Source organism: Lissotriton helveticus, chromosome 3_1 (genome assembly GCF_964261635.1).
Source record: "Lissotriton helveticus chromosome 3_1, aLisHel1.1, whole genome shotgun sequence".
Classification (NCBI taxonomy): domain Eukaryota; kingdom Metazoa; phylum Chordata; class Amphibia; order Caudata; family Salamandridae; genus Lissotriton; species Lissotriton helveticus.
This window is the reverse complement of record NC_136061.1, coordinates 1,546,873,208-1,546,891,603: the sequence shown is the minus strand read 5'-3', so window position 1 is coordinate 1,546,891,603 and position 18,396 is coordinate 1,546,873,208. Positions and strand designations below refer to the sequence as shown.

Here is an 18,396-nt window from a genome sequence, read left to right as displayed (position 1 = left end):
TCCATCATCCCCTTTGGTATTGGGATATTCACTTAGCCAAAATTGACACGAAGTACATCTACATGAATCTCATTTCCAAAATCCAAAATAGATTCCTCCCCCCTAGAACTAGTATGTTGGACACCCCAGGCTTATATAATACTTAAAATATTTTTGTTGGGGGTATTGTTACTCGCTGCTATTGTTGAAAGTATTGACTCATACCCAGCTATCCTTGCTGCTGGGGGAGAGGGGAGTCACTGAACTGCCTGCGATGGCTCGTCACAGGGTGAACGTGTGAAGGGAGCCGAAATCATGTAATAATAATACACTGTGCAAATCACCAAGTTATGCACCCCATTATGAATTTTCTTCCTCTTTTCTTGTCAAGTCATAGGTAAAGACTGCACCTATGACTACATAAACCGTGAGCCATTGTGCTCACTTACAAAGAAGAGTAAGTGAATGTGCTCATCCTCTCTGCAATAAAGGTGTTCCAAAATGTGAAGACCACCTTACACTCTACAGTCCTGAAGAAGCCCACCTGACTCGTAAGAGCAATCCTAAGGCCGAAACATGTCAACCCCTCACTAGGTGCAGTGGACCATTAACCAATCCACTTAAGCACCGCATTTTCTTTTAATCATGTCCCTATCCTAACCTAATAAAGTTTCTTTAAACAGGATAGGAGATATTACTCATTAGTCACGCCTCACGACTGCGAACCACACAGACAGTTTCCCTCCTGGTGGAGGTTGGTAAATCACTTCGAGAACTGAACACTCAAGTGATTACGACCCGATGATGACACTATCCACCTGACCACACAAGTGGAGAAAACATATACAGGGCACTGTGTTAGTGTGGTTATGGATCTCCATTACAACACATGTGAGATTCTGTTTTTTTGCCACTTGGTATTCATTTCCCTATGATTATTAGCTCATTAATAATGGAAGCTGAATGGATCCATGCTTCTATCTCACTTATATTGATTTGGATGATGTCCTTTGGAATAGTTTGGAAGGTAGTGGGAAGAAAGGGGTTGTGTTGGAGGTCATCGATGTGTCCCCTCCCTAGCATCAGGCTACAGCAAGACTAGACTCCAAATTCCTCACACTAAAAAGCAGACACCCGGTGAAGGCAGCTGGATGGAAAAAATATAATTACCCACATATTCTTTCTTGTAGCCTTAGACCAGCAAGAACACACGCTTCTGCAAACACTAATGTTGAGAGGTCTTCATCTCGCTGATGATCATCCCAAGACATCCAGGGTCATTAGATTTGCTCAATCACACCGACTCTGAAATCAGGAGAACGCACCCTGGAGCCCTGGGCAATACTCAAAGATGCAGCCATGTTGGATATCAGCTCTATGCAGACCATTCAAACTAATAATAAAACACCACTTACTATCCTGGCACAGAGCAGGGGCTCTCTTTAACCCCTTCCGCGCTCATGACGAGCTCAGCTCCTCATGAGTGACGACGCTCGTACGCTCATGACGAGCTGAGCTCGTCATGTACCGCTTTAAAAAAAAAAAACGCAGCGCGCAGAGGGAAAACCGCCAGCGCGCATGCGGTTAAATACAGAGGACCCCATGTTCCAAGTCCTATATACAAATTAGATTCTAGGACTATCTACACCCAGCTTTGCGAGCTGGCGGGAAAACCGGCTGTACGACAGCGCCAAACAAAACTGCTTGATCTGGAACTTTCCAGGTCATTGGAAGGAGCGGACTACTGTGGTGAAACAGAAGGTACACGTGTGCTTTATCAGAAGATAACAAATTAGAAGTAAAGCCAATAGCGTTACCATGGAGATGTTGCAACCCAGTATGCCAAATACAAGGCATTAAAGTAGAAACAGAGGAACACTGTGTGACAAATCAACAGCCTTAACACCGGATACAATAGAGTTGCTCATGCACCATAGTTTTGTAATGATGCTGCAATATGTAGTCAGTGCTTAATTTGAGCCGGTGGTTGCACCTGGGGTCCACCAGCATTCAATTTTGGGGACCGGCACTTATATTTCCTAATCAGACTTTGACTCAGAGCAAGAGAGAGAAACACACAAATGGGGGAAAGAAGCGAAAGACGGAAAACCAGTGACAAAGAAAGACAGCATGAATGAAAAAGAACCTACAAGAAGAGTGAGATGACAGGGAAAGTCTGGTAGGAGATTAAAAAGGCTTGAAGTGGAATACACTGATATTAAGCACACTGACATTCGATAGCGCTTGCCATTTTCTCGGCACAAAACCTTGGACTGACACTCAAAATTTTACAAATAAAGCATTGACTATACTGTGATCAGTACACAGTAGTGCCACAGAAAACTGCACTGCAGTGAGCCAAAATGGCAGCATTTCCCTAAAATACCTCATCCTTGTGGGCCAAAAGAGCAAATGTCCCCCATTACGCAAGGAAAATCGAATTCTTGTGATATAGCCACGGCACTGCACTTTAGCAGGCCCTCTTACCTGACACGGAGAGCCGGGCCCCGTTACTCTGTCGGGTCTCCCCACTGTACTTGTGCTTGGTGATACACCGATACGTAGACAAGGCGTCTTCCTTTTGAACGTCGAGTATGTACAATCCTCCGTAGAAAGTAATAAAAAACCTATTTTCTGCAGAAGAAAAAAAAGAGAAAAATGTGTTAATTCCAGACTGTGTCAAGAAAAAAACTAGCAGGTTTGAACGAAGCATCAGTAATCACACTGGCCATTAGCAGGCACCCTTATGAACATCAAAGAAATGAAAGTCATAGGCCACTGTTACGTTTTTCACTATCGTGCTTCAAAGTACTGTAAGACACTAAGTATTGAATCTGTTCCCACAGATTTTTATTTGGATTAATTTTTCATCAGAAAACGAAAGCAAGCCTGACATGCTGCTATTTTATGGAAAATGTGCTACATTCAAGGCTTCTGTCCCACGTGTAATGTTTGTCCTGGATCTTTGTTGCACCTTTTCAGAACGTTCCAGCGCACATCCACAATGAAAGGACATTTAATAGAACCCATAAAAACTTCTCAGTAGACATTTCAATGACATTTCATCAGAAGTAAAAATGGCAGATCAATGGGTAATGTCTCACCATGCAATTGTGCTTAATTTTGCATCAAGTATACGTTTATTATTCCGATAGACCACTGTTTTTTTTAATAATACAGCACATCCAGGGGCATAACGCAAAACGACAGGGTACGCTGCAGAATGGGATGATGGTCCCCTCAGTTTTCTATATATTACAGATATTCATTTATTTTCTGCTAAATACGGCTCCCCTGGAGGATTATGGGTCCCCTGTGCCTAAAGGGCAGCAAGGGCCTGCGTTACACCCCTAAGCACACCCAGCACCCCTAGATCCAGTGGCAAAATTGGAATCAGGGCAAAATGGCTGATGATGTTCCGGGGAAGAATGTGCTAGCGAAAATTCAAAATATAAAATCTATGTTACATGTCTTGATTAATGTTACTGGCTTAAAAAGTCATATACGGTGATCTAAACAAATGAACCCCCAGATTCCGAAAGAGACTGTGCAAATGGTGTGGGACTTCAGTATGGTTTTGGAAAAGTGTTGGTCATTTTTAAGGTACTCTGAAGCAAGCCAATTCTCAAATCCCAAAAAGAAATTCATTATGCCAATCATATAATTATCAAAAGCAACTGAGGACAACCTAAATGAAGGTATATGTTAGCATGAGGAGGAAAATCACAATGTTAGAATGGGGAGCATTTCTAAATCGACACTCAGAGGACAAACAAAGGCCTTCTTGGAGCAAAAACCTAACTAGCCTTCAGCCCGTGCTCTTACCCAATCACCTGGTACATGGTAAGAGGATGAAATATAACTTAGAAAGATTGTTACTTTTAACTTTGTGCGCATCTACTTCTACTTCTACTAAGATGGCCGACAACGTGTTGCGGAACATGGAGGCTGGTACCTCACAAAAACGTCACAGATACGCACAGTACAACAGCTAAATGTACACTGAGGGAGGAACCATTCAAAGCATAGAGCTGCTGAATAGATACCTATCCCTAAAACATGGCCTCAATGAATATCTTGAGGATGATGCAAGATGGTAAAAATATCTTAACACATAAGACTCAATACACGTTGTTATGAACCCCTTTAATTTTCTAGGTTTGAAAGGCTGGTTTATGAGAGTGTATGTATTTGCGATTAGGTGGAAGGTGGTTAAAGTAATGCTGAGGAGATTACAAAAGTCTCGGCCAAAAGGATGCAACCAAGGACCTGAGGATAAAGGACATAAAACCCTTTTGCTCGTCTCAGGCTGGTGAAAGAGTGTTACAGTTAACTACAAAGTCAGGAGGATCAAGGGCATGTGGCATCCTGGTCAGGTGCCTTCGGCGGAGTGTTAACCCAATACAAGCGACTGGCTCTAGAGGTCAGCTGTTATCCACCCTGGAGGGCACTGGAAAGAAGCAAGAACCAATGTAAGGTTGTGCCATGTTCAAAATCCACAGCTCGGGCCAATCAGTGCCGGAGGCATCTTCCATTTTTACAAAGGCGGGATGAGGCAGGCACCAGGAGGTCAAGGGGACTAAGAGGTGCAGGACCAGGAGAATTGAGATGACCTTCGCTGTTTCGGTCTGGGTCAATGTGCCCTCTGTGTTGGTATTCACGCACATGATAGACCAACACTTTCCCATCCTAGTACAGCAGTGGCAGTAGCCCCTTGCTTGTAATAGCAGGCTTGCAGGAAAGGCATGTTATGAACTTCACGCATGTACAGCATGACCTCTTAAAAGCATTATATGATTAAGGAGCAGGTGGCATTATATGATTATGGAGCAGGTGGCACCAAGAAGAAATACTTGCTGTCATCAATAGTATGCCAAGTGACAAGGCCCCCGGTTTGGACGGCTTGCTTGTCTCTTTCTACAAGACTTTCGCCCTGCTTTTAATACCGCACTTGACCGCCATATATAAAAAATCATCTGAGAACGGTCAATTTCCACCCTCACTCCGCGAGGCCATGCTGGCTCTTCTTCTCAAACCGGATAAACCTCCCGAGCTCCGTGATTCCTATCCCCCCTAGTCCCTCATTAATACGGACAATAAAATCTTCGCCAAACTGCTAGCTTCTCGCCTCCTCCCTCTCATGCCACACATTGCCCTTCCGATCCAGTCCGGATTCATTCCCGGCCGCGTGACCTCTCACAATCTTTGGACCATTTTCTCCGTCCTACACCGGATCAACCCAGCGCTCCCTACGGTTGCTGCCCTGCTCGATGCCACCAAAGCCTTTGATACCTTAGAATAGCCCTTTCTCTTCTCCCTACTTCCGCGCCTTGGTTTCAGCCAGGTCTTAACACCTTTACTGCTGTGCAGATTTTACCCTGAGTGCTGAAAATTGCAAAAACCCAATGTTCATGACAAGGTCAGCTCGTCATAAGCACAGCTCCAGTGTACTGCATGACGAGCTGACCTTGTCATGAGCATGGAAGGTGTTAATACGCAAAATCTTGCTATTGTATACCCTCCCAACTGCTCGTCTCCGGGTTAATGGACAAATATCTGATCCCATTCCTATCGGGCAAGGCACCCGCCAGGGGTGCCCGCTCTCACCTATGCTTTGCGCCATCGCGATAGAACCACTGGCGCTAGATTCCGACAACACCACACCCAGAGGGGCATCGGATTTGCAGTCGCGCCCTCCTGGTTTCTATGTACACGGATGACGTCACTTTATATGTCCGGAACCCTCAAGATAATCTCAGTCCTCTGGTGCGTGAGATCATAAGGTTTGGGGAATATTCGGGTATACAGGTGAACTGGAACAAGTCAGTCCTCTTCCCTCTCACTGACACCACCGCGCCCTTCCCCCCGGACTACTCCTTCATGTGGGCGTCGGGCCCTACTCGCTATTTAGGAATCTGACTGAGCAGGGACTTAGACGAGGTTTGGAGGGCTAATTTCGGGTGCGCGGTTGACTGGCTCGAGTCCAGGATTCCCCTTTGGAACCGGCTGCCTCGGTTGTTAGCCGGTCGGATAGCAATCGCCAAGATGGTAGTGCTCCTGAAGTTTTTATATTTTTTCTTGAACATACCCGTTCCCCTCACTGCCCATTTTTTCGCAGGGTCTGCTCGTTGCTTACCTCTCTTATTTGGGCCGGTAAGCAGCTCAGGATTGCGTACGACACACTTACCCTTCCAATGTCGTGCGGTGGTCTTGGCGCTCCTAACTTTAAACTCTACGCACTATGTGCTCAGGCCTGGTTCTTGCATTTCTGGCTTCACCCTACTCCTTTTCAGCCGCATGTGGCTGTGGAGGCAGATCTCGCTGCCCCGTGGCCGCTCACCACAGCCCTGTTTGCTCCGGCCAAAATCCCACGCACTGAAATAGATACGGTTGAGACCTTGCATCGGGGCTGGGAGGGACTTTGCCGCTTTTCTGGCGCCCCCATGCTTTTAGGAAACACGATGCCGATCGTTCAACATGCTGCTTCCCCTCCTTCCAGCCCTCTGGTATGGCTAAACATGCCTCCCGCTTAGGGTTGACTACGCTAGCTAGCAGGTCTCTATCCAGGGAACACTTTTTTTCTGCTTGCAGACGATTCCGGTCCTATGGATACTATGGAGCTGCATCCCTCATTTCCCCAGCCTCCTCCCTCGATGACTGCTCTTGATTTTCTGTACTCGTCCTCCTCTCCTCGGAAGTTAGTGACCAAACTTTATGGCCTCTCGCTGGTGGCTACTTCTATTTCCACTGACCGTGCGCGTGTGGCATGGGAAGCGGACCTTGGTATCGACATCTCTCAAGCTGACTGGCTTTATTGCTGTAACCAGACTAAGCGTTTGTCCCCCAACTACCGCCTGCGCCTTATCCATTTTAAATACCTGCATAGGCTATAAAGCACTCCAGCTCAACTGCATAAGTTGGGGCTCATCCCCAGTGATAGATGACTGCGCTGCTTTGCTCCCGCGGCGGACTTCTTCCACCTCACCTGGTTATGCCCCAAGGTCTCCGACTACTGGTGTGAGGTTTGTGCTGCTATTTCAGAGATCACTTCATTGTTTGTTCAGCCAGACCCTCCGAACTGCCTCTTAGGATTTGTTAATTTTGCCCAGACGCATGCCGCTGCTTGATTGCCATGCTGCTGGTTCTCACACGACGTAGGGTTTCCATGTGCTGGGGTCGCAAGCCTGCACCCAAGTTCACTCAATGGCTTGTGGATGCCTAGCGCTGCCAGACCTTATTGTTTGAATTGTGGGACTTTATGCCGGTCAGATCTCGCCCACTCAACATATGGGGGCCCTTAGTGTCATATCGCCTTGCTCGCACCCCCTAAAGCCCCGCATCCTCTCCCGCGCTCCCCGCTGGCTCTGCGCCTTTGTCAGCCACCGGTGCTGGTCCGTGAACGGCTCTTCTCCTTTCACCACTCCCTCTGTTTGGGCCTGCTCCTCTTCCCCCTGCCCGGGAGCCTCCCATCACTTAATGTCCTCTATCATGTTGTGCCTGACGAAATATTTGCTAAGCTGTCATCATTTGATGTTTTGCATGCTGGGTCAACCTGGTCATCTTCGACTATGTAAAAGCATATGGTGCTTTAACTTGGTGCAAGTATGTAACCCTTCTTTGCAATTTTTCAATAAAGGTTTTTGAAAAATAAAAAATATATAAAAAAAAAAGGAGCTGGTGGCACCTTGACTAAGTGATGGTATACGTAGGACACAGGTCCAGAGCTCACGCATTTCCTAGGGATGGCCAGACAGTAAACTAGAGGTTATGTTATTATTTGTGGGCCGGGGTGGTTGGCTTCAGTTGCAGGCACAAGGCAGCCGGGAAAGGGAGAGAGGTTGTGCTGTTGAGGTAATGTCAGCGCTGCCCTTCACAAATCCAAAAACCAATAGGGCTGGGTGATTAGGCTGGGCAGGCAGATGGTGCCCTTTACCTCTGCATGTACAACTTAGGGTGTGAGTAGTCCGTGCAAGAGCAGGAGGAACCTGGAAGAACTAGAGGGTATTTTTCCCTGGCGCATTTCAATTCGAGCACGGAGACCCTGCGATGGGTCACCAAGGCTGCATCAGAGGTGGTACTTGGAGCATCCGGGGGCCATAAAGTCCTGGGGGCCTTCAGATTTCACCCGTCTAGAGCTGTTGCCAGTAGAAGCATGGGACATTTCTGCAAAAACTACATAATTAGGCCCTTAGGATAGCAGCAGGTGTCCTTGCTTCACAGGAACAGCAGACGTCCACGGAGATGTAGGCGTTGAGATGTTGGATAAACATCTCTGCAATGAGAAATTCTACAAACGACTTGATCAAAAGGAAAACCCACTGATCAAAAAACTTGCTGACATTTCTGCATACGGTTTCGACAGCTACCCATGGCCCATCACAGCTCTGACTCTGAACTCCCCTGTGACAAAGTGCTATAAATCGACAAGAAAACTAAATTGCGACTTAAAAAAAATTGAAAGTGAATATGGATTAATGAGGCTCAAGTCACGGTATCCCAAAACACCCCCTTTCCTGCCCCTCGGACGCCCCAGGACCTGAGGGCTGCCATGACTGACCCCCCCCCCCCCCCATCTATCCTTTTAAATACTGCCTTTGAGGTGATATTAAGGTGTTTGTTAACTCTGTGCTTAAAAGTTATTAACCTATTTTTTTTAATTTGCTTTTTGGTGGTAGGAGGTCGATTTAGTATTGGTCTAGTTTATTTTTAAGATTTCTGGAGAACTTTACATCTCACAGTTTGACGTGTGAATGCCTTGGATGCCAATATTGCCCTTAGCATGGGCCACTGAGTGGTTTGGCAGTTTTTGGGGACGCATGACATGACGGGGCATGCTTATGATCTTTGTCTCTCCAACTAGGACATCCCAGGTGGCAAATAGGGAAATGGGTCAGGCATCTACTGACGGATGCTGAGGAGCAATCCTAAAATGTTGGTGTTTGAGGGCGGCATGGCCACTGGAGCACAATGACACGGGTGTCCCCTTAGTCTAGCACTTTCAAGTGTTGCCAGTGAGTAAGTCCTGTCATGCATTTATACCTCTGACCTATATGGGTTCTGGGCTGGGGCAATGCTAAGCTCGAGCTTTTTGCTTGTACACATTTCTGAAGAAGATATTGTGTGCTGATTTTGTCAATTTCCAAGTTTCATGTCAAATTTAGATTATCTTTTCAGAAGGTAACTGGCACAATGTGGATGCCAAACTTACCCAAATGCCCTTTGTAAATAAATACGACTCATACTTTCCTAAATGACTATTTGAGCTGTCTGTAGGTTTTTGAGGCAACCGAGGGTCCACAACTTAAAGGGTGTGAGAAGTGAAGGGAAGAGCTCAAATTGGGTACGTTTTCGGGTTGAATACGATTCATGTGGTGCCCAGGGTAGGTGTTGAGTGCCATCCGGCCTCTACTATACATTGTAGCCACAAGCACACTGACGGCTGGCTCGGTCCGAAACGGTATTAAACAAATGGACTGCTGGTCGCCCGAGGCCACTGCCCGAATATATCTAGAGGGTGCTTGCAGTGCTTAATTTGTAAAAGAATAAGTGCTAGGGCTCTCGTCAAGAGGCCGCTGCAGCTTGTACCACACATTGCCCGTGCCAGTGCTGCCAATGATAGTAACAACACAACTACTAACCATCACACTTCTAAAGCGTGACAATTCGGACTATTTCAAGCCCCCAGAGCTATAAGAATGGCTTTGGCAGCAGGCCATAGTGACTGTTAATGTATATTGAATAAATAATTAACTGTTGTTTTGGTCACCTCTCTAGATGGGCCAGACAGCACCACCTTGTGGCAGGCTGTCACAAGCGCTGGTGTTGACAATTAAGTGCCGGTGCTGAGCACCGGTAACCATCTGCTCAAATTAAGAACATGGTGCCAGTCTATCATTGCAGTAGAGTGCCTGCGTCATAGGTCTCATCGTGAGCGCCAGGCCGCGAACACAAAAGCAGGGGTCTTGCAAGGGTAGGAGCTACTAGGAGCTACGAGGAGCTACGAGGAGACGCATCTGTCTCCCCTCTAAGAGGCAAGGCCTTGGCAGACGGTGGGCGCCTCAAGCTGCCAATCCGTGTCAGTGGGCGAGGCAGCAAACCACGACCTTCTCTTTTCCTCTCCACCCAAATACAAGCGCCCCTTGGAAACAGTGCCTTGCTATGGCCACTGCAGAAGAGGGTGGGCAGTAGCACACGTGTAGAGACATATGGGCACACCACGTACACGCATAAACACACACAAACTAAAAGACCCACAAACAAACGCACATATCTCAAAACACTACCTCTCACATTGAGAATTTATCACAAGCAGATTTATAGACACGCAAATGCCCATCTCCCACACACCTGAACACACATGCATAGATGCCCTCACGCACACTGATCTCTCACAGAAAGGTACAGATTCGTTGAACACGCAGGTGGATCAGACAGGTCCAGACACGTTCACACATTCAGATGCCCTCAAACACACAGATCAATGACACACGTGCACGCAAATACAGCTGGTTAGCAGAGAAATAACACACCGATCCATCACACACACATACAACGTAAATATCTACATAGAGACGGACGAGGACTTCCCGCACGCCCCCCCCCCCCACCAATACTCACCCCATCCCTTCCCTCCCGCCGACAGATCAACCACCCAAGCACCGATCAGACATAGACAGGCACACAGAGAACCGTCACACTAACAAACACACACGGTCACACTGACATAAACACACACGGTTACACACAGAGATTGCACACACAAGCACAGACACCAGCACAGGCGTGCGCCCTCCCTGGAGCTCCGTGGAGTACCGGTGCATGGCGGCAGGCCATACTGGAATTTTAAGCATGGGGGCGCAGGATGGGGGCTGGGGGCGGTTTCTATGGTGACAAACAGCTGCTGCCTCTTTGCATATTCCTTCCTCCGAGTGGAGCGCTGGCCTCGTTTTTTTTTTCTCTGCATATTTAATTGCAGGAACATTTTCCGAGGCCTGTGATACTCCCGTGGAAACAAGAGCTCGGAAGCACCGGGGAGACGGCAGCAGAGATCCGAGGATTATCGTAACCCGGTGGGGGCTGGGAGGTGCATTGCCGAATCGCCCCCCTAGGTAGAGAGCAGGTGCTGGTAGGTAGGGCCACCTGGAAGGTCATGAAAGGGCGACACGGGATGGGCACCAGCTCTTACGGGGCACAGTGGCACGAAGGCTCTCTACAACCTCCCACCCCCCGTCTAGTAACCATGACACACCTGCAACATTCCCCTCCCTCGCTAGTGACCGTCCTCGTACCCGTCTCTCCATCGAGTAAACGCAGAGACACACAGCGGGACGTCGCTGCTACCAAGACAGACACACAGACAGTGGTTCCACTAAAAAGCCAGACCCAGGGACAGGAAATTACTAAAAGCCATATTTAGGGAAAGCGACACTATTAAGTACCACACATAAGAACAAAAAACAAACTAAGATCCAGGCACCCGTGCAGAAATTCCACAAAGAAGCCACGCCCAGGGACAAGGAATCCTGCACGTGCCACCATTGTTAATTGTTAATTGTTAATGTGAATCCTCGAAGGAGTCACATTTAAGGGACAGACAAGCCACCATGAGACATCAAATCCACTAACAGCCATCAAGATGGTTAGAAAATCCTCGAACGAGCCACACTCAGGACCGAGAACCCAGAAAGAGCCATCCACATTGACAGGTAGTTCTCTAGGAGCCACAGTCGGAGACAGAGAACACAGAAAGAGACATCCACATGGGCAGGTAGTTTTCCTTGAGCCACACTCAGAGACGGAGAAGCCACAAAGAGCCACACTCAGGACAGGGAACAGGGAAAAGCCACACCCAGGACAGGGAACCCTGAAAAGCCACACTCAGAACAGGGAACTCAGAAAGAGCCACACTCAGAACAGAGAACCCAGAAAAGCCACACTCAGAACAGGGAACTCAGAAAGAGCCACACTCAGAACAGGGAACTCAGAAAGAGCCACACTCAGAACAGGGAACTCAGAAAGAGCCACACTCAGAACAGGGAACCCTAAAAAGCCACACTCAGGACAGAGAACCCAGAAAGAGCCATCCACATTGACAGGTAGTTCTCTAGGAGCCATTCTCGGAGACAGAGAACCCAGAAAGAGACATCCACATGGGCAGATAGTTTTCCAGGAGCCACACTCGGAGACGAAGAAGCCATAAAAAGCCACACTCAGGACAGAGAACCCTGAAAAGCCACACTCAGGACAGAGAACCCAGAGAGAACCATCCACGTGGACAAGCAATTTTCTAGGAGTCATTTTCAGAGACAGAGAAGCTGCTAAGAGCCGCATACGTGGACAGAGAATTGCCCAAGAGGTGCCGGCATGGACAGAGATGCCACCAAGGTTCAAGCACATGTTAGAGAATCCATTAAAGGGATGTACTCGAGGGCAGAGAATCCACTACGAGCCACACCCAGGATAAAGAATCCATGAAAAAACTCCTTGCTGGGATAAGTAATCCATCAAACAGAACGGATCTAGCCAGCCTCGATCCAATATAACCCATCAAAGAGTTTGTTGATGTACTCCGCCTCCCCCTTAACTCCTCTCTAAACAATACAGACACACGGAATCCACGTTCAAAACACCCCTTTGATTCTGGTCAACAAGTACGAGTACCCCAGAAGAGTATAGGGCGCCCAGATTCCGGGAGCACCATGGGACCATATACACACACACAAAGGAACCAAACGGAGACCACGAACACCATCCAGCACCACACGTAATCCACCGAACTGTCAGACTGACACCCTGTTGGGGGCTTTCTTCTCTACCATCCTACCCCTTGGACCAAGGTAGTTTTGGGCCTTATGTAAACAAACAAATTGTGGCAGGGGGTTAAGTGGTACTCAAGGACTCCCCTAGTCCAATGTCACGTTCTGCGTGCGGGTCATGGTTTTGTTACGTCTCGGCTAAACTTTCCTTCTTGGGGTTTGTTTCGTTTCTCACCAGCTTGAGGTCATCGGGGTGGTCTGGGTGATGCGTCTGGATTTTGGCCGTGACACAGTCGTCTGAACTTTGGCCTGGACGAGAATCTCGCTCCATCTTGTCCTTGGGCGAGTCTCTCACGTGGCCCCAAGGGGCAGGCGGAGAGGTGCTGGTTCCCTCGGGTGATGGGGCCTGGACCCTGTCCTCGTGCCACGGGTCACTGTGAGGGTTGGACAACAAGCTGCTGTGAGCCGCACGTCGGGGCTCCCCAGACGCACGCTCGCGACGGCGCGGCAGCCGCGTGCAGGGACACGTCATCCACAAAACAGTAGCACGGAGGGCGGTAGAACGCTGACCAAACTGGCACACGTAGAAACACCGCGCCCAATAAAAACACACACAAATAGCCAATCACAGGTATCCGCCACGCACGAGAGCAGCCCTGCATATGGCAACGGTACCCGTAGGCGCATGACATTTACAGAACTGTTGTATCCACGCGGCCACTGTGACGTCACAGCTCTGCGTCCTTGGAGAGCGCAACTCGGACGTCAGAATCGTATTGTGACGTCAGACAGCGCCACTGGGATAGCTCTAGGGCTTTGTCAACAAGCCCAACACTTTACCATAAGGCTTCCAGGCCACACTGCGGGCTCCCAGGGCTCCCTTGGGCAGGCCCCTTGCTGTCTCGCGCTGCCTTCTGACAGGAGTGTAAGTAAATGGGCCCTGGTGCAAGCAAAGAAAAGGACACCTTGGACTGCTCTTGCGTAGTAAAAAATGTAAATTATCAGGTCTTAATGGGCCCTCAGGGCTCTGGGCACAGGTCCCGCTGCACCTGCTTCAGCAATGGTAGATAGGCCCCTGCCTTCTAACCTACCAGTCACGTGCACACTGGAGCATACCAGTAGGGATACCGCCTCAAACTCAGAACAATTTAAAACCATTTTAACATGTACTTTCTGTATGTGTGTGCATATAAACACGTACATGCGTGTGTAAGAGGTGGGAAAGTCAGCAAATTCATAGGGAACGTCACGGCAGGGGTATGGCTTGGCTTTAAGAGTCTAAGCACAAGCAGACTTCTCAAAAATTCTGACATCTAAATGACACAGTGAATGTCAGGTAAACATGCAATAAACACTCCTTCAAATAAACATATATTGTTCTAGAATGCTTGTGTTTTACATTAGTACATTAGATATCACGAAGTTGACATTTGTTAAAATGAATAACTTTAAAAATGAACTCCCCCGTGCTCTGATGTTATTGCCATGAATGAATCAAGAGAAGTCAGTTTGCCATGTGCACATTATAGCCGGCATAATATTGTTGTTATATATGGATCGGAGCAACATTATTGTCTGGAAAAACAAACACAAGTGAAATGTATATATCACTCACATTATGAACTAAATTCCGTTAAAGTGCTTTCCGATCTGAAATGGAATAAAAAAGGAGCACAGAGAACTAAAGTGATTTGCCGAGGATCACACAATTTGGTCAAATGGCGAAGCCAGGTTCTGAATATAGATTTTCTGAATACACATTGTGGAAATCAGTAGGGGTGGGTGAAATTTGCAGAGTTTTAATATGCGGAATTCTCCAGAGTTTCGTAACAACTCAGCGAAATTCCAATGAGTTCTGCAAGTTGCAGAATTCTGGTCCATTGTGCTGCTTTTTAGTGCCAGGAGCATGTCCCGCATTGTAAAATCAGCACAAACGGCACCAAACAACGCGCCAGAGGGCGCTGCTTTTTTCTGCTTCTCAAGTAGATTTTCTATTCAAGCTGCAGCTATCGCAACGTGAGCCACAGCTTTCTGAACGCGAGTGGTAGCGACTTACCGCGACCGCACACATTGAGAAATCTTACGAGAAGCGGTCTAGCACTTGTTTTTTCATGCTCGCCAACTCAACGCTTAGGAGCCACGCATGAGAAAAACTCCTTGGAGCGGAGTTTACTGTTGACCGCTAGAAATTAGCCCAAGGATGTTAATATCACTGGCTTCCCCTGATATAACAAACAGTAAAGAGGGAGAGGGTCAGTTCCGCAATGACAGCTAAAGGACTGTGGCATCCTCAAGTTTGCTTTTCATACATGTCTTCAATATCACTCAGGGGAAACACACCATTATAGATGTTATGTGCTCAGCTGTCCTGCGTCAAGCAGATTTTGCGATGGTCTACTAAACTGTGTTAAGAGGGGAAAGGGCGGTGCCTGAGATGCTAGCCGTATCACTGCTTTGACTTGCCAGTCAATATAGGACAAAGGGCCAAGCCAGACTTTCTTCTTGAGTCTGGCTGACGTTTGCTTATCTCAATCACTTGCATGTGTACGCGGGTCCTTCTTTGTCAATATATGAGTGAGTGCACATACATTTATGCTTGTAAGTGTGGGCTCAAATACACATGTGAATTGGATCATAGCTAGAATGCACCAGGGAGATGTGCATTGTACTGAGACAGGAAAGACATTTAAGTTTGTGTACACAAGCATGGTGGGTGAGATAGAGGTGATAGTTCAGCCTGCACAGATCAGCCGGCAGGGAGGGCTGTGGAGGTATGGCCTGTGAAGGAGCAGGGAGTGTTTTTTTAATTGAGGTATTCTTTGAAGAGATGCATTTTGAGTTCCTTTTTAGATGGAAGGTTGAGTCTGACGTGTGGTGGGCTGTTGATCCAGATCCGGGGCGCATAGCTAGAGAAGGCTCTCCTTCTGGTCTTTTCCTTTTTTCTCCTCTTGTGACGTAGTGGTTTTGTGTGCTGTGTCAGCCTCGCATCTGGTGATGTTGTAGTTTTGGGTGCAGCGCTAGCCTCACATCTGGTTATGTAGTGGTTTTGTGTGCTGTGTTAGCTTGCATCAAGTGATGTAGTATTGTGTGCTGTTTTGGCTTCATATCAGGTGATGTAACGGTTTTCTGTGCTGTGTTGGCCTTGTGAGACGACTGGTTATCACGACATAGGCTGGTGTGCCAGTCATTGCTGCCTTTTGAGAGCGGGGGCAAGTGGGCCTGCAAGTTCTTAGGGCATATCCATCAAGGAAGGAAGTGCTGTTTTCACAATACAACAAGATGGGAATGATGTTGTAGTGTTACACCAGGATGGGAGCAATGTTGTCGTACTACACAAGAGTGGGTGTAATATGGTGTCATACACCAGGGTAGTGGTGATATCGTGGCATACATCAGTGGGAGTGCTGGCCATGAGAAAGGACAAACTATTCTGCAACAATTTTACTGGCTGCCGTTCCCTCAACATAATTGTATATACCATGTAATGCATCCACCTTAGATGAAAAATAAACTCAAGTTAGACCCATCTGTGGGAAATGGATTGTTCTGCTAGGGCAGCTTAGTTGGTTGATGCAATCACTTCAGATGTCTAAGTGTGTAGCTAGTGGATTACTGATTTGAATCATGATTGGTGGAATAGTGACATATATGTATAGTGCTATGTGGGTCCAGACTGTTCCACAAAGAACTGTGAATATGTATATGTATGTCATTAGTTTAAACAACTTATTCCACACAGTGTAAGATAGGCTGCAGCACTGACTATTCCCATGGGGTGGTCGATTGACACATCCCGAGTGAAACACAGTGATTTGCACACTTGTATGCTCCATTTTCTCTGTATTATGTGCGTGATGTAAAGCACTCTCACGCCTTACAATGGGACGAGTAGCGCTATGAAAGAAATTAAAGTATTGTGAGAGAGCAGCTATGGAGTGATACAGGGTACCAAGAGAGGGTGGTAGTGAGGGAATCCATGTGGAGAAGTGTGGCTCAATGGTTAGAGCAGCAGACCCTGATGCAGAGGTCTGGCCCGGGACCAAGGTTCAATTTCCGCCTCGGCGGGTCTTGGGCTCAATTTCCTCGGACCTGATAATTCTCGCCTCGGTGCCTATTCCAATCATGGAGTCCCACTCTGCAACTCTGGGCAATAACTTGCTTAATCTCCACAACGGCCCTAACAGCGCTGGGATGCCTGGCTTCACCTTGGGGGTGCCCAGGAGTGGGCATTTCACAGGGAAAAGCCAGGAAGGGTTCCACAGCAGTATGGGTACAGCGCCAAGACACCTCAGGGTATAAGTGCGCTATACAAGTACGAATCCATTTCAATTCATTTCATGGAGGTGGAGGAAATTGTGTGGGGGTGCCAACAAAGATTGCTCCCTGGAGCTGGCCCTGGGAGGGAATGTAGAACCCGTACAATGTGGGCAAGGGCAAATGTGTTTACTATCATTCCTGGATACACAGCTCAGGGTCTTTCCAAAGTGGGCACTGCTGTCTTAAGCTAGATAACTGATGGACAGAGGATCAAGAGCCGCTGCCACAGTTTTAGGTCCCTGGAAGCCATTTTGAATTGGCCATTAATCACTGAAAATGCGGGTCGCTGGGATATTCTCACTGGTTTTAGGAAACACTGATTTAATAGGCGGCATGCTGCGCTACGGCGCGAGGCTGTACTTTGCAGCACACGATATGTCACTGTGGCACATTGTATGCACTGTTCGTTAACTGTGGATCTCCATGGTAGGCACACAAGTGTAAATCACACCATGCACCCTCTGGCTTCCGCTGTACCAGCCATGGGGGACAAGTGCGGAATGACAATGGAGCAGGGCGGGGGCGCGGCGAGTGATATTCCAGCCAACGGGATTAATATTGAAGGTCGTTGAATAAAATCAGATCTTTCTGCCAGCAGGTGTCTGTGTTTTATGGGAGGCTGGGGATTACCCTGAACCAAGCAGTGCTGCTGAAATAACTCTTCCCCGCTGACAACAGGATGAGACGGGAACTGAGCAGCTCACCCTGTTTCCCGAGGCTGCCGCAGGCCTCTGGCCTCTCCTTATAGGGCTGCCAGTTCGCTCTGTGAGACAATGTGCTTCGGAGGTTTTTCTGTTACAAATCATTGTTATCAGACATGTCAGTCCAATTGGGTCACTGAAAGCAAACCAAGACCACAACTCCCAGAACACTAGGTTGTCAAGTTAAACCTAGGAGGGGAAATTTGGTGCCTGATGAAAAGGAAGTAGGTGGCAACCTTTTCTAGCGACTTCCTGCTTTTGATGTCATCATATGGTGCCCACGCATTAGAGTAGTGGACGGTTTAGGGGGTAGCTGCGCAAGTTTCTCCTCACAGAGGACAGACACAGCAGAAACAACAGCAGCGTGCAAGCTTCCCTCCCACACCAGAGGTGTTGGGACAACTGTCAGAGTGGGGTGCTGCCATCAATGTTAAATCAATGAAGTCACAGGGATTGTGAAAATTGCAAGAGTCACAAAAAGACAAAGAATTCACAGGAGAGTGGTAAGGTTCTGGTACATAGGTGGTGACGGTGAATTTAGGAGGATGCTGTCACATTATCACTAAAGCATGGTGTGGGGGCACCTGGTCATTTACAGACAGCACATTTCCCAATGCAATGGCCACAAAATTCGTAGACATGCG

General features: G+C 47.7%; 1 protein-coding gene across 5 annotated transcripts in view; it reads right to left on the bottom strand.

Moving 5' to 3' along the window:
* Positions 1 to 18,396, bottom strand: part of DSCAML1 (DS cell adhesion molecule like 1) — a 516,476-nt gene that overhangs the window by 201,482 nt on the left and 296,598 nt on the right. For all 5 annotated transcript variants that reach the window (XM_078682268.1, XM_078682269.1, XM_078682271.1 and 2 more), the window contains exon 4: positions 2,467 to 2,613. In XM_078682268.1, coding sequence (XP_078538394.1) covers positions 2,467 to 2,613 — 147 coding nt within the window. The remainder of the gene's footprint in view (positions 1 to 2,466; positions 2,614 to 18,396) is intronic.